Source organism: Oreochromis aureus, linkage group 12, assembly GCF_013358895.1.
Source record: "Oreochromis aureus strain Israel breed Guangdong linkage group 12, ZZ_aureus, whole genome shotgun sequence".
Taxonomy (NCBI): Eukaryota; Metazoa; Chordata; class Actinopteri; order Cichliformes; family Cichlidae; genus Oreochromis; species Oreochromis aureus.
Window position 1 is genome coordinate 30,000,387 of NC_052953.1, and position 23,756 is coordinate 30,024,142.

General features: G+C 41.6%; 3 protein-coding genes and 1 non-coding gene across 5 annotated transcripts in view; 2 read left to right on the forward strand and 2 right to left on the reverse strand.

Moving 5' to 3' along the window:
• The window catches only part of zdhhc8b (zinc finger DHHC-type palmitoyltransferase 8b), a 67,716-nt gene extending 55,933 nt beyond the window's left edge, over nucleotides 1–11,783 (forward strand). The window contains exons 4-11 of the mRNA XM_031743624.2: nucleotides 533–705; nucleotides 866–968; nucleotides 1,567–1,658; nucleotides 2,558–2,690; nucleotides 5,488–5,593; nucleotides 6,589–6,695; nucleotides 6,804–7,870; nucleotides 8,455–11,783. Coding sequence (XP_031599484.1) covers nucleotides 533–705; nucleotides 866–968; nucleotides 1,567–1,658; nucleotides 2,558–2,690; nucleotides 5,488–5,593; nucleotides 6,589–6,695; nucleotides 6,804–7,870; nucleotides 8,455–8,587 — 1,914 coding nt within the window. The 3' untranslated portion in view covers nucleotides 8,588–11,783. The remainder of the gene's footprint in view (nucleotides 1–532; nucleotides 706–865; nucleotides 969–1,566; nucleotides 1,659–2,557; nucleotides 2,691–5,487; nucleotides 5,594–6,588; nucleotides 6,696–6,803; nucleotides 7,871–8,454) is intronic.
• A 54-nt stretch (nucleotides 11,784–11,837) lies between these two features.
• ranbp1 (RAN binding protein 1) lies at nucleotides 11,838–17,982 on the reverse strand. Of its 2 annotated transcripts, none has more exons than XM_031743643.2 (6): nucleotides 17,816–17,982; nucleotides 16,316–16,449; nucleotides 16,076–16,233; nucleotides 15,335–15,463; nucleotides 15,169–15,237; nucleotides 11,838–13,065 (listed from the first exon to the last, which is right to left on the reverse strand). In XM_031743643.2, the coding sequence occupies exons 1-6, from the start codon at nucleotides 17,828–17,830 to the stop codon at nucleotides 12,920–12,922; spliced, it is 651 nt and encodes a 216-aa protein (XP_031599503.1). In that variant the 5' UTR covers nucleotides 17,831–17,982; the 3' UTR covers nucleotides 11,838–12,919. The 2 variants fall into 2 exon arrangements, with proteins under 2 accessions (XP_031599503.1, XP_039476389.1); XM_039620455.1 differs by lacking the exon at nucleotides 17,816–17,982 and adding an exon at nucleotides 17,414–17,767.
• Nucleotides 13,530–13,658, reverse strand: LOC116323358. The gene has a single exon (XR_004199698.1). It is a non-coding gene; the product is annotated as a small nucleolar RNA SNORA77 (small nucleolar RNA).
• Nucleotides 17,983–19,312: 1,330 nt separating the features above from the next.
• trmt2a (tRNA methyltransferase 2 homolog A) lies at nucleotides 19,313–23,724 on the forward strand. Its single transcript, XM_031743660.2, has 12 exons — nucleotides 19,313–19,411; nucleotides 19,844–20,480; nucleotides 20,586–20,694; nucleotides 20,921–21,102; nucleotides 21,355–21,469; nucleotides 21,555–21,670; nucleotides 21,786–21,897; nucleotides 22,423–22,545; nucleotides 22,664–22,739; nucleotides 22,878–22,994; nucleotides 23,085–23,181; nucleotides 23,265–23,724. Exons 2-12 carry the CDS (start codon nucleotides 19,858–19,860, stop codon nucleotides 23,410–23,412), a joined length of 1,818 nt encoding a protein of 605 aa, XP_031599520.2. The 5' UTR covers nucleotides 19,313–19,411; nucleotides 19,844–19,857; the 3' UTR covers nucleotides 23,413–23,724.
• Nucleotides 23,725–23,756: the final 32 nt, after the last annotated feature.

The following is a 23,756-nucleotide window of genomic DNA, read 5'->3' on the forward strand; positions in this document are numbered from 1 at the left end:
AAACCTGCATTTTTATTTCTTTCTTTTTTTGGCCTTCGGGTTCCAAAAAGAATTCTGACTGTAGAGATCTATGAGGAAAAAAAGGTTCTCAGTCAGAAAATGTTTTCCTAAAAACTTTATATTCTCAGTCCCTTCTATCAGGTCTGTTTTATAACAGAGCATGATGGTAATTTAGTAAATTATAGTCCCAGTTACAGTAAAATAGACCGTGAAGCTGTCTCTACATGCAGTGTCCTTGATTTCTCGGTCACATGCCGGCCACAGCAAACACGCTCAACTGGTTGCTAAGGCACAAACAAAGGTGATGTTGACCACGTCTATCTTTTATTTATAGTTTATGTTCCTATGCCTGAAAAATACACTAAGTTTTAGCATTTGAACCCCCCCCCCCCCCTCTCTCTGAACCAACTATACCATCATGACTTGCTTACATTTTGTGGGGGGTTTTTTTTTTTTCATTCTTAAAACCTTAAAGAGTTCTTCTGATTGGTTTCTCAGAATTTCTAAATAGAAAACTCCCTCCCTTTCTCAGGACTTTGACCATCACTGTCCCTGGGTGAACAACTGCATTGGACGGAGAAACTACCGCTACTTCTTCCTGTTCCTGCTGTCGCTGAGTGCTCACATGGTGGGAGTGTTCTGTTTTGGCCTCATCTTTGTCCTTGATCACAGAGAAACGCTGGGAGCGCTGCACACCACTGTCACGTATCCTTACACTTTTGTAAATCCTACAAAAACTTTACAATCATTTTGTGTTATTGGCTTTAGATTCTTTAGTATTTCTTGTAAACTTCCTTCCTTGTATCGTGCGTATATGACTCGCACTGTGACCTTACATTATTATGACCTTGACCTTTGTGCTCAGTTTGGTGGTGATGTGCATAGCGGGTCTTTTCTTTATTCCAGTCATGGGACTCACAGGTTTTCACATGGTGCTCGTAGCTCGAGGTCGAACAACCAACGAACAGGTGAGGAGATGTTGGCGCTGAAAAGGAACGTGCGTTTATTAATCAAACAATTAGTGCTGTTACTGTTTATTGGTGTAACAGCTCCACATAGAACAAGAAGAAATCAGAAACTATTTGAGCATGTTAAAGGCAATAAACATATACACACTTAGGGGAACATCACACACAATACTGAACAGCACAGATATTCCCATGCGAGCCTTGTGAATGCATTTTGGGTGTGTGTGTTCACACTTATACATCTTTGTGAGGACCAAAAATTTGACTATTACTATATTTGTGGGGACCAACAGTCCTTTATGGGGCCCAAATTCTTGGCCCCACAAGTTTGAAGCCCTTTTTGGTGCTCAAAATGTGGTTTTAGTGTCAGGGTTACAGCTAGGTTATGGTTAGGGTTAGGCATTCATTTTTGATGGTTAGGATTAGGGTAATTGGCTACGGAAAGCTTTATGTCAATTAGATGTCCTCACTAAGATATAAAAAGCAAGTGTGTGTGTGTGTGTGTGTGTGTGTGTGTGTGTGTGTCCATTCTCTGTATGTTGGCCGTGGCCTTGTGCTTACTTTGCTGCCAGCTAAAAACCAGCATTTTGTTCTGCAGGTGACGGGCAAGTTTCGTGGAGGAGTAAATCCTTTCACCAAGGGTTGCTGTGGCAACGTGGAGTACGTTTTATGTAGTCCCCTAGCACCCAGGTAAGATGCTTTACTATGCTGCGTGTGTGCATTGTATGGGTAGCTAATACATTGTAGAAACTGTCTTGTCTTCCTGTTACATACAGTACATCAAGGCAATACACGTTCATATGTATGTCACAGCTTACTCATACTTATGCATGTGCCCAACAAAGCCCATGAAATCCACGCTGTACCAGCAAATCACCGCAGTGGTAACACAGGCCCTTACGTGTCTATGCACATGCTCTGAGGTGGCTGCAGAGGTGTTCTGCCTGAAAGCAGCCAGCAACCCTGGGGGGGAAGGCAGATGGCTGAGAGAATTGGCTCACTCTGTAGAAACAACAGTTAATGGGAAACGGCGCGGAGCTAGCCAGCCTGCTTTTTGCTCACACGCACACAGAGCATCACTAAAACCCGCCCCATTACATCCTATTGGGATGAGCCCCATCCCATAAAAATCAACAGTGTGACTGCAGAGAGACAACAACAGGTTGGGGTGAAATATTGTGTGGCTGGTGTTTAGCTGTTGCACAGGCCCTGATGGGATCCGCTTTAATTTACTGAATCAGTGACTCATATAACATCAAACCTGACTGGGAGTGAATGGTCTGACAGCAAAATCATTGGCTTTCCTGTTTTTATAAAGGTGCTGATTACTTGAAATATGTCTCGAGTGCTCAGAAAATATAGAACAGTTTTTTTTTTCCTCAAGTTTCCGCAGTGACAGCCTTGAAAAGCCAGCTAAACATGAGCATTTGTGTGTGAAATGTCTTTTGTAAACCATGTGGCAAGTCAGTTGGGATACCGGCGTGTCAGTGCATCACAGAGAGGCTGACATGCGTTGATAATGAAGTATAACTTTCAGTAGATGACTGTAAATAACCTGTTTGTTAATGTGCTGTAAATTTTTCATGAAGGTACATGCTGGACCCCAGGAAGAAGCCACACGTCAAAATTCAGCCCCCGTTCATCAGACCAGATCTCTCAGACAGGCAAATCACCATCAAAGTCAGCGACAACGGTATCCATAGCACCATCATCAGCTCCAAGGTGACTAGCTTGCACTTACTAGGGAGCTTTCCCTTGTTCCTCTATCATTCGTGGCACAGTCCTTTTTCCACTACAGAGGACACGTTAGCGCGATAAAGCAGAGTTTTAGGATATTATTTAACACCTTAAAGACGGACAACTCAAATGGGGAAAATTATTTGAGTTCAAAAGGATGTGGTGAGTCTGTGTGACTAAATGTAAAAGCAAGCATGTCTGCAACTGATTTGCAAATCTCACAAACCTGCAATAGAACACGTGTTCCAAATTTGATGTCAGCAACATGTTTTCAAAAAGTCGGGACAGGCCCATGTTTACTGCTGTGTAGAATCCCCTCTTCTTTTAACAGCAGTCCGTAAATGTCTGAGGAGACCAGCTGATGGACTTTTGGGACAGGAATGTCTTCTCATTTTTGTCATATAGACGATTCTAGCTGCTCAAAAATTCTGGGTTTTCTGAGTCATATTTTTTGTTTCATGATGCATCAAATTGATGAAAGGTCTGGACTGCAGGCGGGAGAGTTCAGCCCCCTGTACTCTACTGCTGTGAAACCACTTTGTTGTAATAGATGCAGATTTATCGTTGTACTGGTGAAATATGGAAAGACATAGTGTGGGTGGGAGCATATGTCCTCTAAAACCTGACTTTCAGCATTGATGGTGTGTTTCCAGATGTGCAAGCTGACAGTTATATAGGCACCGATCCACCTCTTTACAATCAGAGATGCAGGCTTTTGAACTGGGCGCTGATTGTATGGAGGTATTTAAAATGAGCATGGCCCAGAGAAGATAGAAGAGTTTCTGAATCATGTTTGCATACAGCTTCTTCTTTGCTTCTTTGATAGAGCTTCAAATCTGTATTTGCGTCTTGTATGGTGACCTGTGTTCAGAAAGTGGTTTCAGGAAGTGTTCTTAACACCATGCAATGATTTCTTTGACAGAATAGTGTCTGTCTTCAGTGCAGTGAGGGCCCCAAGATCACTGATATCCAATATTAAATTTTAGCCTTGTCTCTTGCACACAGAGATTCCTCCAGATTCCCTGAATCTATAGTACTGTACTGTAGATGATTAAATATTCTAAATCTTCAAAAGTTTCAAGTTTTAGACAGTGTTGTAGCAGTTTAGTGAAGCTCCGCCCATTTTCATTTCTGAGGAACTCTGCCTCTTGAGGATGCTTTTTTTACACCCTGTCATGTTACTGACCTGTTCTCAGTAAACCTAATTTAGCCACCAAATGTTCCTCCAGCTGCTTCTTTTTAGTTCCAACCACTTTTCTAGCACTTTTTCCAGCTTCCTAATTTTTTTAGAACGTTTGCCGCCATTAAATTCGGTGTAATACAGTAAAATGTCCCAGTTTAAGCATCTGATATGTTTTCTTTGTTCTAGTGTGAAAACAAATTGGCTTTATGAGTTTTCATAGCATTCTGCTTTTATTTACATTTTAAATGGTGTCGCATATTTTTTGGAATCAGGTTGTGCTAGCATTTACCCAGGTCTGTATAATTAATGTTGAATCGGTCATGTTGAACTTGTGTTGTCATTAGGAGCATTGAAGTGCTGCGTGAGCACTATGGTACACGCTACAACTTTCATAGGCACTAAAGATGATCCTAGTATTCATCAATAATGTATGGAGTGAAAAGAATCCATTTAGTATTAATCCACAGAGGACAAGAAATACATTTCCAGCTCTTATCCTCCACCAGTTACTGCCCATAACACAGAGGCTGACAAGAAATTTCACAACAAATCTTTTTTTATGAATGCACACACTGATAACACTGCATAACAATATGGTTACTTTAATACTAACAAGACTTATGTCAACAGATTATTTTATTATTCTTCAAAAATACAGGGGGTTATGCAGAGGATGGCACAGGTACCTCAGTTCAGTTTAAATCTAGACTGCTGCGCACTTGCTGATAAATTTGGGGTGAAACACGTGCGTCAGAACGACTAAAAGAATGAAATATTATATTGAGCAATTCATATTTAATTTGACCCGCAGGTTAGACTAAACAGACTGAAACTCGTCTTTTTGCCTTTAAGCAGCAGATGAGATATGGGAAAGAGAGCAGAGGAATGACATGCCGGCTGGGAAGTCACCCTTGGATTGTCCCCAGACTCTGGAACATTTTTGTTCCTTATGTTGTTAACTTTTGGAAAATCAGAGTCGGCTTTCTTAAGTAGGCCTCAACTGAGCAGTTAATTTTATTGCAACTGCCTGTTCTTCATGTCTGGCTGAAGTTTTGTTTTGTTTTATTTTTAAATAACCATGGTTTGTCGCATGTATGGTTTGGGAAGGAAAATATTAAGAGGAAAGTTAGTCAGCTCTATTACAATGGAGTAATTACTTCCTGATTTCTGTGCTTAGTCAGGGATCTTTCTGCAACTAGGATTGATTACTTGGATTTTCTTGTCTGCCTGTAACTTAAGTTCTTAAGAGCTGGCTGAGAGGTACTGGAGAAAATTGTATTGATTGCTAAATGACAAAGTCGTGTCATTTGAAGTTTGGTGCCATCTTGGCCTAATAATGCAAGTTTTTAAAGGGGAGAGATCTGCAGATGGTGACTTAAATAGAAGCACAGCTGACTTCCAGCTCAAGACTGCGTCAGCTGCTACCAGCATTACATCCCTTAATCTGAGAATCTTAATCCAACTCTGCCATTATTTTCTGTTTTCATTTTATAGCCCCTACTAAGTATAAATTTAAATGTAGACTAGTTGCCATGTGCAGGTTTGCCACCCCGAAAACCCTCTGTGACACTTTGTGTTTGTCTCCTGTCATTCGTATAGTCCAAAAGCAGCCTCGATGGTTTAGATGACAAGGAAACCCAGCCGCCGCTGCCACCCAAAGCTGATAGGTACAACCAGCTTAAAAGCCAGATGACCTCCAGTGAAGGTAAGAACCACAGAAACACAGCCCTGACTCCCTCTCTGTCTCTTTCTCCTGTCAGTCATCATCAATCCCAGTTCTTGTTCTTGTCACGGTTGCACCAAACAGCAATTCCCAGAACTTCCTCTGTAGATCACTAGTGTCCTGGTTTGGGAGCTGGCTCTAGATTAGCCTGATGAATGTCCCTCCCAGCGGCAGGTTGATGGCCTTTTTCACGCCTGGCCAGAAAATCGGCAGTGATTTGCGGTGAGAAGGCAAGCTCTGCTCTGTGAATCAGCACCAGATTTGTGGTACGATTTCAGAGTGAAGCGTTGCAACGTAAATCACCACCTTTTTTCGGGTGGGGGGGTGGGGTACAATGGCAACTGAAAAATGCCTTTTGAAAACCATCCGTATAAACGACGAACCTGGAGGTAGTTTTACAGCTAAGGATTTTAGCCTCCATTCAGCTGTATGAAATGGTTTATAGTGTAGTGTGAAGAGCAGGTTTCTCCAGTGTCATGGTGCATTATGTCAGTGACTGAAAACTTTCTGCTCTTCCAAAGAGCACTACTGCTGCCTGGTGGTGTTTCAGGTCACTGCGCCCGGTCTAGCGTCACCTTGCCTTTCGAGGTAATTTTCTGAACTCATAACCTGTGGACACAGGTGTTCTTTGCGTGTTTCTCCAAAAAGATTCAGGCATCACCGCTGAGACGTGGCTGCCTACTAAAATCACCTTCTTTAAATGCATTTGGGTTTTGCATTTTACTCAAGAAGAGTGTTGTTTTTCAGTGATGGGCAGTTGGCTGTTGCTGGACTCAGATGTGTTAAATATTAGTTACAGAACTGATTCTTCCCATCTGGCTCCCCTGCTATTCCAGTTAGTTTTGTTGTGTAGAAACTGTGATTGTGTGGTTTTGCAGAACTCTACAGCTTCTTATCTCTTGACCTTATATACTATAATGTGTTGTTGCTTTAATCTGTAGTTTTTTAACACAGGGTTTATATTGTTTGTATTGCAGAGAGTTCCCTGTCTGGTAAGACCCACCCATCCACTCCAGCCATGTACAAATTCAGGCCATCCTTTGGCACCATGCCCAAGGTCCACTACCACACTACAGAGGAGAAGGTAACGCATTAATGTTATTATGTATTATACATATTTGTGAAACAATGAGCAGTGAGTCATCATAAAGTGCCAAAAGGCTCAGATGTTATTTTGACATTTGCCCCTTAGATTGTCATATCTGATGACCGGAAGCCCTCAGCCATCCTGGAAGAAGGTGTTCGTGGTCATGACTATCGATCTGAGCCGAACCTGGACCTGCCTGAATATGCTAATGCTCCCCTCCACCGCACTTTTCAGTCCTCGCCCCTCCAGCTGGATTCAGACCCCATCAACTCCCGGACTCTCAGCCTAAAGCAGGGTCATGGCCGGCCAGAGAAGGGCCAGCTCCCAGCACTGGAGCCACGGACAGTCACTTCAACCCCCTACAAGAGTGTCTTCTCTCCCAATAATCTCTCCAACCGCAATGGTAGTCTATCCTATGACAGCCTGCTCAACCCCAGCATTTCCCCAGCTACTGCCAGTGAGTGCATGGCCCACCGTGGTGTTCCCTCTGTGGGGTTCCACTCACCCTACCTGTCCACCAAAATGTGCCACATCCGGGAACCTGATATGCAGAGACAACAGGTCCCCCCTACCTACAGCCCAGTGATATCCCCCAGAGTGGTGGGCAGACAGTCCCCTCACCTGAGGGACAGAGACCCATCTCCGGTGCGCTACGACAACCTCTCCCAGACCATCATGGCATCCATCCAGGAGCGAAAGGAGAAGGAGGAGAGGGAGAAGCGGCAGATGCATCACGGGCGCTCTCAGACCCATATCTATGCCCAGGACTCTGGTGTCTTTGATGGGGGTTATGGCCTGCCTGCCAATGCTTGCTACCCAGATGGGCCTCGTGGCCCTGGGTCAAGAGGCCCAACACCTCCAGCCTATGGAGGCTCCAGGGACAACCTAATGGGGGTTGGACTGATGAGCTATGGTCAAAGAACCCCAGTGCTGCGTCATGCTGGCTCTACACTGGGCCGTGCACCTAGGACTTCACCCACCTCCCTGCACACAGATCAAAGCAGCATCAACAGCAGCCAGAGCAGAACCACAGGCCCAGAGGGCCCCTATCGCTCCCCGGCCCACCAGCCCCATTCCCCCGCTATGCCCCGTTCCCCTTCTTACTCCCGCCAGAAACTCTCTTACATCAGTGCTCACGAGAGGATAGACTCACCTCGTCTAGGGGGCCCAAGGTATGAATCCTAATGTAACTCCTGGGGTACTGCATGCATTGTACGGAGCCAGGGTCTGGAGGTCACTGAACGTATTCTCGATGGAAACGCTGCTCCCTCTGCTGGACACAACCAGCAATACATAGGGCACTAGGGTACTGCTAATCGAGGCAACATGTAGCAGTTGTGTCATGTATGTTTTTTTTTGTCCCGCTGTTCTGCTCATTTATTCATAAGTTCTGTCTGGTGTGTGAAGTCGTACACATTCTGTTTTGATTTGTTTGTTTGCCTTTCTAGTAGAAGTTAAAAAAAAATTTTTGTATTATTTCAAAAAAATCTGTTGAATAAAACTGTGTGACAACTCATTACTTTTTCATTTTGCATGCTCTTTACTGACTCCACTAACATTTCCAAGCCTTTTACTTTACTAACAAGTAAACACTTGACTAATCATCCATGTTGCTGTCTTGTTGTTTTGGGTGGGTGGGTGGGTTCTGGCTGACATATAAAATTGTGTTGCTGTTCCAACTGATGTGCATGTTTTCACATCCGTTAGTGTTTGATTTGTTTGTTGAATCATTTCTTATTCTTCTCTTTCCACTCAGAGAGGCCATGAAAGTTAATGGGCAGATGGACTGCCACCCGAGTGCCCAGGGTGCCGCCCTCAGTCCCAGTCGCCACAGTAACGTCAAAAAGGTGACAGGCGTAGGAGGCACCACATATGAGATATCAGTGTGAGCAGGGACACCGCATCCACCAATGACCCACAGTGGACGCTCTGCCACAGAGAGATTCTCCTCTGTTATTTTAATAAGATAACAGGCAGTCAGGGGTGCATAGTACCCCCCTGTTTTGAATTTACTCTCCAAAATCAGAGGATCTCTTTGCTCTTTTGAGGGTCTTGTTTAGCTATATGCCCGTGTGTGTTTGTGCCAGAGGGGTAAGTTGTCGGTTGATAACGCTGCAGACTGTACTGTGCGTGTGCAGAGTGTTTGTCGTTAATATTTTGTAGTCCATCGTCGTGGTCGTGAGAGTGGACCATCCAGCGAGATCATCAATGTTTTTACCGTCGTCTCTCATCTGTGGTTATGAAGCATTTGTTGTTCCAAATGTTACACGCAAACTTTCGCTCCAGCGAACGCTGAGGGCTGAGCAGAAACACTACAGATCGATTAAACACTTGACTTGCTACGGATTTCTGCAAGAAGACTCTTTTCAGCTGACCTCAAAAAGTCAAGGTGCTTCACATTAACTTGTACTGTTCATGCCATGTCTGGTGGAGATGTGATGGAGGTTTATGTGGAGACGATATGTGCAAGGGCAGTAAAAAAAAAAAAAAAAAAAAAAAGCAACACAAGTGAGATGAGAAACTGGAGATGGTGACAAGGAAAGAGCTCTGCAGAACAGGAGTGGGTGTTCCGCAACTCTGACATGGTTATTTGATTGGGTGAAGACTGTATATAGAAGATGTTCTTAACCACAATACAATGACATCACCCATTTGTTTGGAGTTTCCTGTTTTGAAGGACTAACTTTAGGATTTAGTTGAGTTCGTTTTTTAAAAAACACATTTGAAACGGAGGGCACAGCTGGTCAGTTAACATTAGTTAGCATCCTCGATTAGCAGATTGCATCTGTTTTATACTGTGACATCAACTGGATGCTAGTTTTAGCCTGTGAAAATCAGGCTTAAAACAAACTGTACTTACTGCAAAAATCAAACAGAACAGCTGACTCATTAGTTCTCCAACTAGTACTGGTTTAGTATGCTAGAGAAAGTGAGGGGTGGAACAGAGGGCACTGCACATCCCAGTGTATCCCATGCCTGACTGTCTCCTTTTGTTATAAATGGGACCATATTTTACTAAATTAACACCATGGAGTATTAAAAAAAAAATCAAAAAAACTTGATTCTAGCTACTGATACCATGAACTCATTTGGAAAATGCATTAAAAATCAAGTGAGATGTAGGATTAGTGTTTGGTTTTTTGGGGTTTTTTTGAAGTCCATAAGACTTTTTTTTTTGTAACCAAAGGTGTTGCCCCCTGTTGGCTATTACAACAAATGCAGGTTTAAGGCACTAACGTACTGGTTTCACTTTCAGAGGATCCATCCATCCTTACAGCGCGTGGTAAGGGGTTGAGGAACACCCACTGTTCTACAGAGTACCTAACTTTTACTTTAGTTTTGGGTGGTTGCATTCCAAATTGAATGAAAAAGTCTCGCTTTTAATGAACACACTTTATTTTTCTAAAGAATTTTCTCAAGAACTCATGCATCCAGAGATGCAGGTTGACATTAAATTTAATATTATAAATGTCTCCACTTCCTGTCTGTGGAGTGCAGATTTTTAGGGTTACAAACTAACACAGCCCCGCCCCTTTACTCCAGTAATGAGGATTGAGTATCTATTCATGGCTCTTTTTGTTTTTTCAGTTAGTGATTTCAGCATGAGCCACATCAAAAGAGCTGGGGTGATTATATTGTGCTCTGAAAGACCAGAATACCTCATCCCAGTGTTTCTCACCGAGTGCAGAATGAGTCCACCCTGGAAGCAACCAAATGAAACTTAGTCAAACTCAAAAAAAGGAAAAATATTTAGTCAATAAGCTATGTTTTTGCTATAACTATACATATAGGAAGATTAAATGAAACAAATCAGTCTCAGTTAAAAACAAACAAAACCAAACATTGGTCACACTTTTTTTTGTACTTTTTTTTTTTTTTAAAAAGTAATCTTTTTATATGGAATTGGTGTTTTGAGTGGAGTTTGTTCTTAAATTATAATTTCAATAAATGGATGAGATTGTGAAAAATGGGTAAAGTAGATAGAATTTGTTCTATATGGCAGTGTTAAAAACAGAAGTTATGACATAATCCACAATGATATGAACTGTCTAAATGATGAAGTCAAGGACTGGGCTTTGCATAAAAGCAGCCTTGATCTTTAAGTGCCAAAAGCGGCTACACACCCCATCATCTTCAAAGAGACAACAAATAGGTCATGTAATGCTATGTCACAAAGAGTAAAAATGCCAAATTCATTCATTTGCAGTAGCTGTCTGGTACAGCTCTGGCACTGCGGTTACTTTTTTGTTTCTTAATCAAAAAAAAAAAAGTAATACCTTTAAAATAGCTGATGAAAACTAAGTGGAGAATGACACAACATGCCAGATGTTACTAGAATGTAAATGTCGCATTTGGTTGCATTAACAATAAGCCATTGTTGCCTTTTGGGAAGAAACTTTTTCATACGAAGCAAACTATGGCTGACTCACTTGACAGTGAAATAGCATTAGTGTTTTGTACTGAGCAGCAGGTGACACCTGTGACCATCTCTGACTGGGTACTTTCTTGAACCTTCTGGCAAGAGTTGTCTCCCATTTAAGGTCTCACCCAGCTGCCTTACCAATGAAGACAGTACTGCAAAGCACGATCACACTGTCTGTTCCAACTCCTGTATTTGAGAAATGATTAAAATAGTTTGTTGTGAGGCTGTGGTATACAGGGCTAGTTTTTTGGAAATTCGGATGGGTAGAAAGTGGAATGGCAAAATGGAACATCTTGAAATCCCAGAACAGACCAATAGCTGCTGAGTTTCCTGAAAAAGCCAATCAATCGTGACTCCCAGACCCTGTTTGACCACATATCTAAAGAGCTAATCGATGTCATTCCTCTTTAAGATGACTGCCATTAGTCCGATGTTTTTCTGGGATGGACATCACTGCAGGTCAGGGGCCATTCCTGACAGTCAGCAATGACTCTGTTGCGTCAGCCACAAGCTGACTTTTGTTTTCTGAAACTCATATAGAAAGTTCAATGTGTATTAAAAATGAAGAATATACTGTAACTGTACATGCGTTCCTATTTTTGTGAAGAGGAAATATTTCCCAATGACCTGAGCAGAGTAAATAAAGTTTCCGACTCTTTGAATCAGACTGATTCTTCCTAACAAGAAACGAGTGATTTTATATGAATGCAAACGTGTGGTCTTTGACAGCTTTTATTCGAAGTTGGACGAAACATTTCAAATCATTTGTGCGCAAATGAAAAGACACATTTCATCCATATTCATGTATTTACAGATGCACTGGCACTTAGATGCACTTCAGAGGCAAGGTTAAGAACTCAATTAGTGGAAAGAAAAGGAGAGGGTGGTGAGCACACAGATCAAACAGGGCACACTCTGTTACATATACTCTACATGCTTTGAAGTCTGGGAATGTTATGATCTAAACAATACAAACTTGATTTACTAGTGAGGAACGCAAGTCAGAGCATAGCTGCACCAAACTGATGGACTCTTTACTTTGGGCTTGATGTTTGTCAGGACAAAAAAAATATTTTTTTTTAGCTAAGTGCATCTCATTTCCTATCAGTTAGCCATCAGTGCACACTGCACAGAGCAGTACTCATCTGATGCCCCTCAACTTTCTGGAGTGGATTCCCTTCAAATCAGTTCCCGACAGAACTGATCAAAGAAGGAACTACTTCTGCAAGGCAGTCAGTGAGAAGTCTTCGCCTTACTTGTTGTCTAACAGTGGAAGCATTAACAGTGGACATGGCAAGGCGGCCCACTGAGATGCAAAATGGGATTTTATACTTAAAATGCACCTCTGTAATACCTGGTCAATGACCCTGCGCTGCCATCGAGCAGGCTACGTTATCCTCTCCCTCTACAAACAAAACTCTTTATCAGAATAGCAAAAACAAAACAAAACAAAGAAAAATACCCCAATGTGGGAATCGTCACTATCACAAGCCTCTTTTCACAGTTTGTTTGAAGTAACATTGAACTGTAGATGACAACGATGGAAAGCGTGGCATTCCATGGCGCAAAGAGGGAAAGGGGTGGGAAAGGAAGGACTTTTTCCAGAAAAAAAAAAAATCACTAGCGTGTATTTTTTCCCCCCATTGGCATCAAGGACTTGTGATCTTGAGGCAAAAACCAATAAAAAGAAAACCTAATAATATTATGCAAGTGTCCAAATTCAGTTCATTTAGAGTCTATTGTAGAAAAAGAGGAAAAACCGATATACTGAAGATCAGCAAAAGCAAGTTCTTGGTTCTCAATTCTTCTCATCTTTCACCTCCTCCTTCTCATCTTTCTTCTCAGTCTCCTTTTTCTCCTCTTCCTTCTTTTCCTCTGATGCCTTGTCTTTCACAGAGAGTTCCTCCAACTTCTCTGCCACCTTGTTTGCACTGTCGGTGTTGCCTGTGAAAAGAAGAAAAAAAAAAAGAAAAAAAAAAATGGGGACAGGTGCCATTAACTTGGAAGCAATGCTGCATTCTACAGCTATGAATGTTCTGTGTTGTATAAATATAACCTAAAACACCAATTATCAAAAATAAGGATAACCCAAAGAGACAGACAGGCAATATTGGATCATTTTCCTCAGTAAGAGGCACATACATGTAAACCCTAAGGTAAAATTAGAACCAGATGTTTACAGTCACCAGGACGACAATCAGGTGTAAGCAAAATGTGTGGAAATGTATCAACAAAAAAAGGGCTAGGTAGCAAGACAATGACTCTCAGCATACACATAGTTCTCTTGTCAAAGAAGAGTTACATTTATGGTTTTGAAAGGTGCAAAAGTACCGTAGGCTTACTCAGCAAACTCTACAACAGTCTAACCTTTCAATGACACGAACACCATGGGCCTGTGAAAACTGAATTGTAATGTAGCAGAACATACCGACACCAGTCTTTTAGAAAACCAGTAAAGTGTTACATTCTGCGTGTTCATGTAGCAGACAGAAAAAGTCCCCAGCTGAAGTTGGCAGCAGAGAACAGAGTGTGTCTGCATGCTCACAGCTCCTGTCCTTATGTCACGTTACTCTCAGTTTGAATTCAGTCTTAAATCAATACAAGTCACTTTAACCTTAGAAAAATGTTGCATTCAGACTTCTGAAAGTATTTGCTACTCACATGTTTCCAAGTAAAATTACTGACAATTAGGGGTGCAACGGATCAAAAATTTCACGGTTCGGATCGGATCACGGTTTTAAAGTCACGGATCGGATCAATTTTCGGATCAAAAAAATAGAAAAAAAAGACAAAAATTCTACTTGCCGTTTACTTATTTAAGTATTTTTTGTCTATTAAAAAAACATTCAACTGAAGACTCATTCCACGCACTTATATAAAAACAAATTAAGGTGCAATATGGACATTATGGACCATGCTGGGCAGCCTCTGCATCCTCTGCACCCGGCCATAAACAACCAGAGGAGTCTGTTCAGTGACAAGTTGCTTCTCCCAAAGTCAAGGACCAGCAGACTTAAAAAGTCCTTTGTCCCACACGCCATCAAACTGTTTAACTCCTCGCTGGAGGGGAAACGGGGACAGAGGAGGGGGGAACAAGTAAGCTGTAGTGCCTTTTCACTGTGCAATAGTTTTTGTTAATATCCAACGGTGTAATAGACTCACAATACTTGAAATGTGCCGTTCCCTTGTATTCTTATTCCTATTTATCCTATTTATCCCTTTTGTATACTCTGTATTTATATATGTGTATATGTGGTATATTTCTGCTCACATTCTGCAACTTCTGTCGGTGCTGTGCTACTGGAAACTGAATTTCCCGGAGGAACCCATGGGATAAATGAAGTTTAATCTAATCTAATGTAATCTATAGGGCAGTACAGGGCTTTGTATCTACCACTCCGCTGTGATGTAACGAGCGGTCACGGTCACGTGGCTTTCCGTTGCCCTGGAGCTCCACCCATTTGTAGTTTGAGCAACAGAAGATGCCTGGGACAGTTCAGCCGTAACTTTAAACTTCTCCTGCTCATACATGCTTGGAACGATCTTGTCACTGAAGTGGATGCACAACGAGATATCATAGCGTGGCTCAAGCACGTTCATCACAGTTTAAACCTTGTTTTGCACAACAGACGACGGCCTCCCGTCTGCAGCTAAACACCCCATTAGCTTTTAGCTTTAGCCCGGTCGGACTGGGCAGCAAAGGGCTGCTTAAATGCCGCAAACTCCTCTGCTCCGCTACTTGGACCGCTGGCGCTGATCATAACTACCGCTTGACAGACTGACCACGCGCACCACACGCATACTTTTTTTTCTTTTTCGAATCTTCGGATCACGTGCGTACCGAACCGTGGAGTGGGATCGGTTCGGATTTCGGATAAACCGTGATCCGTTGCACCCCTACTGACAATTCCTATCTAATGTTCATGTGATCTACATTATGGACTATTTTATGTTGAGAAAACTGTTTTACTTCACTTGCTTCTCAGAAAATTCACATATTTAATTATCTAAAGAACAAAAAAACCTAAAAGTTTAGGCTTCATGTACCTGTTTGCTCTAGATGTTTTCTGACTTCCTCCTTGCACTCATCAAACTTCACCTTGAACTTCTGAGCATCTGTAAACAGAACATAATGTAACATAATTTAAAATCCAAGTTAAAAAGCTCTGGGAGAATTGATGTGTAATGTTGAAGTGGGTACCTAAATACTTACTTTCAGCATTTAAAAAGCGGATTGCCAGAAGTTCGGGTTTGGGGCATTCATCTGCATAATCAGCTAGTGTGTTCCACACCCATGCTCTGTCACTGCCAGCATTGGGCTTCAGCTCCATCATTGGTAAAACTGTGGTTAACAAGAACACATTAAGTGCAGGTATGACCACAGTCACTAAAAGGGATTTGTTTTAAAAATCTAGTAGTTTCATAGGGAATTAAACACACAGGTGCACCATTTCTTTATCTCCCCTCAGGAGTGAATGGAAGAGTAAAACACTCATGCATCTCAAGTCAAACACACACACACACACACACACACACACACAAAAAAAATAAAAAATAAAAATCACAGTCTGGATTGTATCACAACCGGATGAGACTACAAGCCCCAGTACCTCCAACACCCACACCTCAACCTCTCGTTTGCTCATCTATAGTTCTGTTGTTGCCACTAATACCAGGGATTTCACTCATTTAACCATCGTGGGGAAGGGGGACGGGGGGATCACATGGGGCCTGTGGTCTTTTTGTATTTACATGTACATCAGAAAATGTTTGCAATAAAACCAAGAAAAAAATCCTTGGACACACCAGTCAGTGAGCACACCCAGGATTTAAATAACACATCTTCACACCACTCTACCTGTACCACCACTCAGAAATATTGTTTAGGTTACATATGGCCAATTGTTGTCATGACATGAACAGCAATGAAATCAGATTTCTCAATTTGACTCACTGTGATGGTTGGCACAGATCTTTAAAGTTCGATCTCTCCTCATCAGGAGGCGGATTGTGCCCTTCTCTTTGTGTTTCAGCAGCTTGACGTCTCCAGTTCCTCTCTCCTTCCACTCTGGCGGGTCGTTTTCAGAGGCAAAACGATATAGTTTGGCCCGCCTATGAAAACAGCAGAACACCTCAGTATTTCGAAACTGATCAATGTATCTCGGTTAATGTGTTCACATGGTAAGCAACTTGCATTTTAAACAGCTCCTCCTCATCCTCCTCTAATGTTTTCACATCCTGCTCAGGAAGAGACACGATGGGCTCAAAGTGGGGATCATGATTAGAGTCTTCTGCACCATCTGCAGTGGTATCGTGGTCTTCCTGGTCCTAAGAGGAAAAGCACATTAAGTTAACTCAATTTCCCCCCCCCCCCAAGAAAGTACATGGTTTTAATGTCATTCTTTAAATTCAACATTTGAATTCTAACAAATGAGCCACAGAGGATGAATTCTTCACTAGTGTTAATAGAGTTCAGTGTTAAAGATCCATCATTTTCTTCCACTTATCCAAAGGCTCTCGAATACAAAACTGATAGACAACAAACGTATTTAATATTAAAAAGTTAAAGAGAATAAAGATGCTAACTATTAAAACCATTGGTCAACCAGACTTAAGTGATAAAATCGACCTGAGCTATTATAAGCATCAATTAACTAATTATTAAAGGGACACTTTATTCTTACCTGCTGCTAGCTTTGTTTGCAACGTACACTGGCTACCCGCATAGCAAGTTAGCACTAACCCAATATATCGCTTAAGTCTTTTCTAATACAGGTATCCTACATTAACATGACTGACATTATTAAATAAAAATCAGTACCACCATATTTCAATTAATGCTGTCACTGTGTTGGATATTTAGACGCATACTGTAAAACTTTGCTAAAGTTGTAGCTTTTACTTTATTATTGTCATCAAATACTTATCCAACTTTATTTTTTCCTAAGACAACTCGTTGTGAACTTGCCTAGCTAGAAACACAGGCCTTTCACTAGCCGGCTAGCCCGGAGCTACCAATCGGACTTTCTCTTTTCTTGCACCTCTGTGCATTTTGCTCAGCACAACCGCCGTATTTTTTCATTAACTTGTGTGATTTTCGGCCAGTCTATTCAATGTAACACCGTCATTGCTAACAGACAGTAAACAGCGCCCTGCTATAGAGCTAACACTAGCTAACTAATGTTAGCAAGTATTGTGCTTGGCAGACAAAGGCAAGCAACCTAGCTAACCTCGTTGCCCTGAGCTAGTGAGAAGTATACTAACTGAAAAATACCCCGTTTAAAAAACTGACCGGTGTGATCGTCTGGTAGAAGCACTAATGTTCTTTCGCACATCACCTCCCTATGCTAATGTTCACAGTATGAAGCTAATGTTAACACGTTTGCTGGCTGGACACTTTGAATTACTGAGCTCGTGAACTGTAACGGAAGTGTTAAGAGTGGAAAATTTTACAACGGTTACACTGTGCATTTTCATAAGTCCATTGGCGTTCCGTTACCTTTTACATCACTAAAAAAATATCAATTAGTGGTTCATAGCATCACCAAAGACAAGATGATTGTCGGCATTTCTTGCACACGGCTTCCTTTCGAAACTTTGACAAATTATGACACATGAAAAACAATGTTTGTCACAAAATTGTTATTTCCTAGCAATCATAAAGCATTACATGACCTAGAACGATAGACCTCACCTTTGGGTCTGCCATATTATTGTAGATGTTTGTAGATTATGAGAGTAGTTTGAGAGATTCAAATCCCAAACTGGCCGCCGTTTCCCTTCAGCTTCTCTCACTTCCTGCTACAGCTTTCGCGCGCCGAATTCTCTACGCATGTCCGCGCTCACGCTGTCACAGCACGCGCACCGCCTCTCTCTTCTCAGGGACAGCCGTCTTCACAAATATGTTTTTCCTGAGATATTATTTTCAATAGAAAAACGTAACCACTTTTATCGAAAGAAAAACAGAATAACCAATAAACAAACAAACCAAAAAAACTTCGGTTTCAATAATTGTCACTTCACTTTTCGATAGGATATATTAACATGTTTCTACAGGATCAATAACTTCTGCATACCAGTTGTAGTACCTTTATTATGTAAAATGAAACACTTGTACAACTTGACGTGACTTTTATCCAGACTGTGACATCTGGTGGTCTGCTTGACAGCCATAGAAAAGTGCTACAAAAGTACTAGTCCATTTACCATTTATCAATCATGGCTTCAGTGTGCAAGACAGAATACGTGTGTGAAGGAGAGAGAGACGGGGATAACAGTGAAGTTGCAAGGAGAAGAGGTAGTGACGATAAATGAGCTTAAATACCTGCAGTCAACCATCCAGAGCAGAAAATAGTGCTGAAATACTTAAAGGCTCAACCATCTTTCTTTCTTTTTTAAACAAGTGAACTAAACAACAATATGTAATGGAGACATTACATTACAACAAAAGGACAACAGAACAAAGGAGAGATTGTGAGATATTAGTGGCATAAAGCTGAAAAGTAGTAGAAAACTTGCTGGTGAATGAAGCCAAATGTATCCTATCTAAATATTAACAGACTCTTTAAAATACACATTTCTCCCAATGAAAGCATGAAAACAGAGTTATGAGTGGTAAAAAAAAAAAATTTCTAATGAAACCAATGAATGACATTATTTTCATAGTAAAGTCTGGTTTTAAGACAATCTGAAAAAAAAATCACACATGATTCTTAATTGGCACATAATTGTTCTGAATCAACACACTTTTTCCAGTATGCTATATAGCATACTGGAAAAAAGTGGGACTATGGCAATATTCCATACATGTGTTTAAACTGTGTAAAGACTATACCATACATACAGCCCACTTTGATCTTAACTGGGCTTAATGTAAATGTGAAGAAGTTTAACTACACATTTAGTCCCCGAGATATCTCAATAAAAGAAAAAAAGTCATTTCAAAACCACTTCTCCGTTTTTATAAATTCTAAGTAAATGCTGTAGTAAAGAAGAAATCTGTTAGCGCGATTCTTTGAGTTTAAATTGTATGAAATAAACGTGTAAAATGACAGCAATAGTTCTGATACTCCATTGCCCAGACTGTGCCGTAATTATAAAACACAAAACAGAAATGAAATGAAATTAATTAACAGAAATTCTGTCCAAGTGACCAAAGTACACAAACTGAAAGCCGGTGGGATGCCTGTCACTTTAACAAAGTTCATAGTTCAAGCTGCACGTGCTTGAATCAACATGGCGGCGCCTGCTAGATAGAAGTGGAGCAGAAAGTAAATACAGGCACGGGAAGGTAAGGAGCTCTCGTGAAATGTTACCGCTAGTGAAAAACAGCACACACGCAAAGTGTTCCGTTAAAATGCCAACGTGGTTCCTTTGAAGCTGCGAAGAATGTAACTTCCTGCTCGAGCTAGCATCAAGTCTTTCAGTTTGCCCTATAACCAAAACTTAATTACTGAAAAGCAGTGAATGCATGTACTGCTATGTAGGATAAACGCATTGTTTTACATATTCACCGTGACACGTTAATTGTAGCAGTTATTTGAAAGTTACACAATACCCTAAACCAGTCTTGAGAGTAGAGCGTGCGCGTTTGAAATAGTACCACTGTGTTAAAAGTTACCAGCAACATCTAGTCTTTGGTAATCTTTATGGTACTTTTTTTCACGTTTTAACACCGTGAATGCAAGGTCCTGATAGGCCTACCTATTGTTTGGTGTTTTAGGAATCAGCAAAGTGATGGCAGATATCACTAGCAGCCCAGTGGGCATCACTCCGCCATCCCTCTCCCTGGAGGAGAAGCCTGATGACCTCGCCAAAACTGATGCTGCCAAGCCTGATGTTCAGGCTGAAGGAGAAAGCCAGGCAGCTTCTGACCCCGGCGTGTACCGCTACATAAAAGAGGACCTGTTCACATCGGAGATATACAAAGTGGAGATCAGGAATCTGCCCAGGTTCGTAGGCTTCAATGACCTGAAGAAGTTCTTGGCCAAGCACGGCCTCAACCCACACAAAATAAAGCTGTTTGGCAGGCAGACGTTTGCTTTTGTCACCTTCAAGAACGAAGAGGAGCGTGACAAGGCCATGAAGATGGTGCACGGCATGCAGTGGAAGGGCCAGGTGCTAAGTGTCAAGCTGGCCAAACCCAAGGCAGACCCCATCTTGAGGAAGAGGAAGGAGAATGAGGGGGAGAGCGCGGGAGGCCCGTCCCCATGCAAACGAACAGACGAGGGGGACGAGGAAGAGGAGCCGCTCAGTGTCCAGATAGCCAACGTTGTGACACCTCTGTGGAACGTGCCTTATGACGAGCAGCTGAAGAGGAAGGAGCAGGAGGTGGTGGCGGTTCTGCAGAAGCTGGCCAAGTAAGTGTAATATAATACAGATTTTGTGTGATTTATAGGTAATATTGTGGTTTTTTTTATGGGACTTCCTTACATGTCATTACAACTTAAACCTTGATGTTTCAGAGAGATCGGCAGCACCAACAAAGCCATGGTGCCGTGGCTGTTTGCACAGAAAGGGAAATACAACAACATGTGTTGTCCTCTGGAAGCCCTCCGACCGTCTCCTACACAGGTATACTTCAACTAGTCACCTTTATTTGTCCATAAAGGCAGGTGGTGATGCAACAGTTTAAAAAAAACAAACAAAAAAACACACAAGATAAAAAGTGACTAATTAGAGATGAAAAATGGCATAGATAAGTTTATTCTGTTTCACAAGCTCTCAGCTGTTTTCATGTCTCTAAATATTGTATATAATTTAATACTCATCCTTCTGACCCTGTTTCTGATCATGGCAGACAGAGTACAGAAACAAGTGTGAGTTCCTCATATCGGTGGGTGCAGATGGCGAGGATAAAACCATCGGTTTCCGCCTGGGGAAATACAAAGGAGGCTCCTGTGCTGTGGTGGGGCCGGCTGACACGTGCCACGTGCCGCCGGAGGCTAAGAAGGTGGTCAGCGAGTTTCAAAAGTTCATCAGGTATTATTATGTGTGCTCATGAGAATCTAGGAACAATTTAGTTTGGGGAACTAAAGCTGCTTGGAAAAAGTAGTTGAACCTAAACAAAACAAGAAGATGATCAAATTCATAATGTACGTGTGATGTTATTTGAGAAATATCATACAAATTAGTCACATGCTAGCAAAAAAAAAACTGAAAGCAAGTTGTCCGAATGATTTTGTTTCTAAAAGCAACTAATTGCTCAGTCTTGCTGTGATTGTTTGCAAACAGGACAACTCCATACTCTGTGTACAGCCCAGAGACATATGAAGGACACTGGAAGCAGCTGACTGTGCGTACTACGAGGACCAAACATGCCATGGCCATGGTGTTCTTCAACCCACAGGTAATGAAATGTTGAAACTGAACTCGTGCCCCATGCTTTTAAAGTTCCCCCTTTTGATTTGCTTTATTTGTTTAATGACTCTTAGAAACTTGAAGAAGAGGAACTTGGTGCTTTAAAGAACTCCATGAAGGAGTACTTCACAGAAGGAGAGGGGAAAGACAGCGGTGTGACCTCGCTGTACTTTGTTAGAGAGGGCCAAAGGTAAAACTAAACTATATGCTCAATAAGTCATAATCTGTATGAATTTAATGACTGAATGTCATCTCAATAATACTCTATTTACGTAACTCCTTTTATTTTCTTTTTGCCTGTAAAGGAAATCTCCAAATCCAGAGGATCTGCCCTGTGAGCTGGTGGCTGGAGAGAGCTGCATTCAAGAAGAAATGCTGGGTTTAAAATTCAGGATTTCTCCTCATTCATTCTTCCAGGTGAGGAAGAGCAGAAGCTGCATGTTGTGGAAGTTATTAAGTCTGGTTTGCAACTAGAATATTTCAGGATTTCTTTCTGAGGATCAGTGAACACCTGTTATGGCAGGCATGGTAATTCTTTTCTGAAGTTCTGATCTCACCATGTTATCCTTCTGCAGATGGGGTGAAACGGTACTTCTCTGTGCTGTGAACAAGCAGCTAGTCTCTTCTAAGGCTCATCACAGAGCCTAACAAACAGCAGTAGATCGCTGTACTCCACCATGCTTTACTTTTTTGCAGGCATTCCTAAAATGTGGAAACATCTCGAAATACAGGGGTTAACTCAAAAGTATCCTACAAGCCTAGAGTGACTGAATTTAATACATTCATCTTATTAATCGGTGGCTAGGACACTTGGGTATGGTGTGTCCTTGGTTGGTTATTGCCAAGGCAGCAATGACCAACTTCATTGATGGTCCCACTTGTGTTTACCAGTTTTAACATCAGGGGGTTAGCCTCCATTAACATTCTGTGTCTGTGTGCTAGGTGAATACAGGAGCTGCAGAGGTGCTGTACTCTGCTGTGGGGGAATTAGCCAAGCTGGATCAGGACAGCATACTACTGGATGTGTGCTGCGGGACAGGAACCATTGGCATATCTTTGGCTAAGGTAATGTTTTTTTGTGTCAATGTGTAAGTGTCGTGCGCATTTTCTCATTAGTCAAGAAGCAGGACAAATGCACGCTTACCAGGTGTCATGTTGCCTTTTTTCCCACTCTTATCTCTAGAGGGTGAAAAAGGTGATTGGGATTGAGATGTGCCAGGAAGCAGTGGAGGACGCCAAAGTTAATGCAAAGCTGAATGGTAGGCGTCGTGAACATCATCGCTTTTATTTTTTGTAGCATTTAGTTTGGGTAAAGTGCATAAGTTATGGTATTGATGTGATAAACTTTAGTAATTGTATGCGTGCTGCATCCCTCACTTTCTTTTTTGTGTTTTAAGGTCTAAGTAATGTTGAGTTTCACTGTGGAAAAGCTGAGGATGTGTTCCCCAACATCCTCAATGCTGTCGTTTCACCCAGTGTGACTGCTATCGTAGATCCACCACGAGCAGGCCTACGTGAGTGCACGTTATGACCAAAAGATCTAATCAGGTTAAGGTGGTTGTAGTAAGAGATTAATTTTTTTTGTTGTTGTTTCTTTTTCTTAGACTCAAAGGTGATACTTGCAATCAGGAGAGCAGAGCACTTAAAGAGGCTGGTTTATGTGTCATGTAATGCCAAGGCAGCAATGACCAACTTCATTGAGTAAGTGAATTTTTTAATAGAAAATAAGCCAAAATAAAACATTTAAATTGTGACTCCAACTGTGGAATTTTTTTTTCCTTCAGTCTGTGCAGAGCTCCATCAAACAGAGTTCATGGAGCCCCATTCCGTCCAGTGCGATCAGTAGCCGTGGATCTGTTCCCTCAAACCATGCATGTTGAGATGATTCTGCTGCTGGAGAGGGTGGACTACAGCAAAAACTCAGCTTTATAGCTGGAGAAATGGGTCTCTGTGCAGTTTGATTGGCAAATTGGGCTTCCTACTCTAAATGTATCCACACAGTACTCTGAAGAATTAACATTCTGTCATTTACATATTTGTAAAGCCAAAAAGTAACAAGTTACCATCTAGTTAAATCCCAGTTTTCACAGTGAGCGATAACTGTAGTGTCTTTTTGCATGAACTTTTGTTAGCTTTGACCTCAATTTTAATTTTCAAACTAATACTGTGTTTTCTGTTATTCCAAACAGTATTCCAGAACTGGCTAAAAGCTTAACCAATAAATTACCACCTCAGTTAACTTCCCCCTGTTTAGCTTGATCCTTCAATCACTGAAT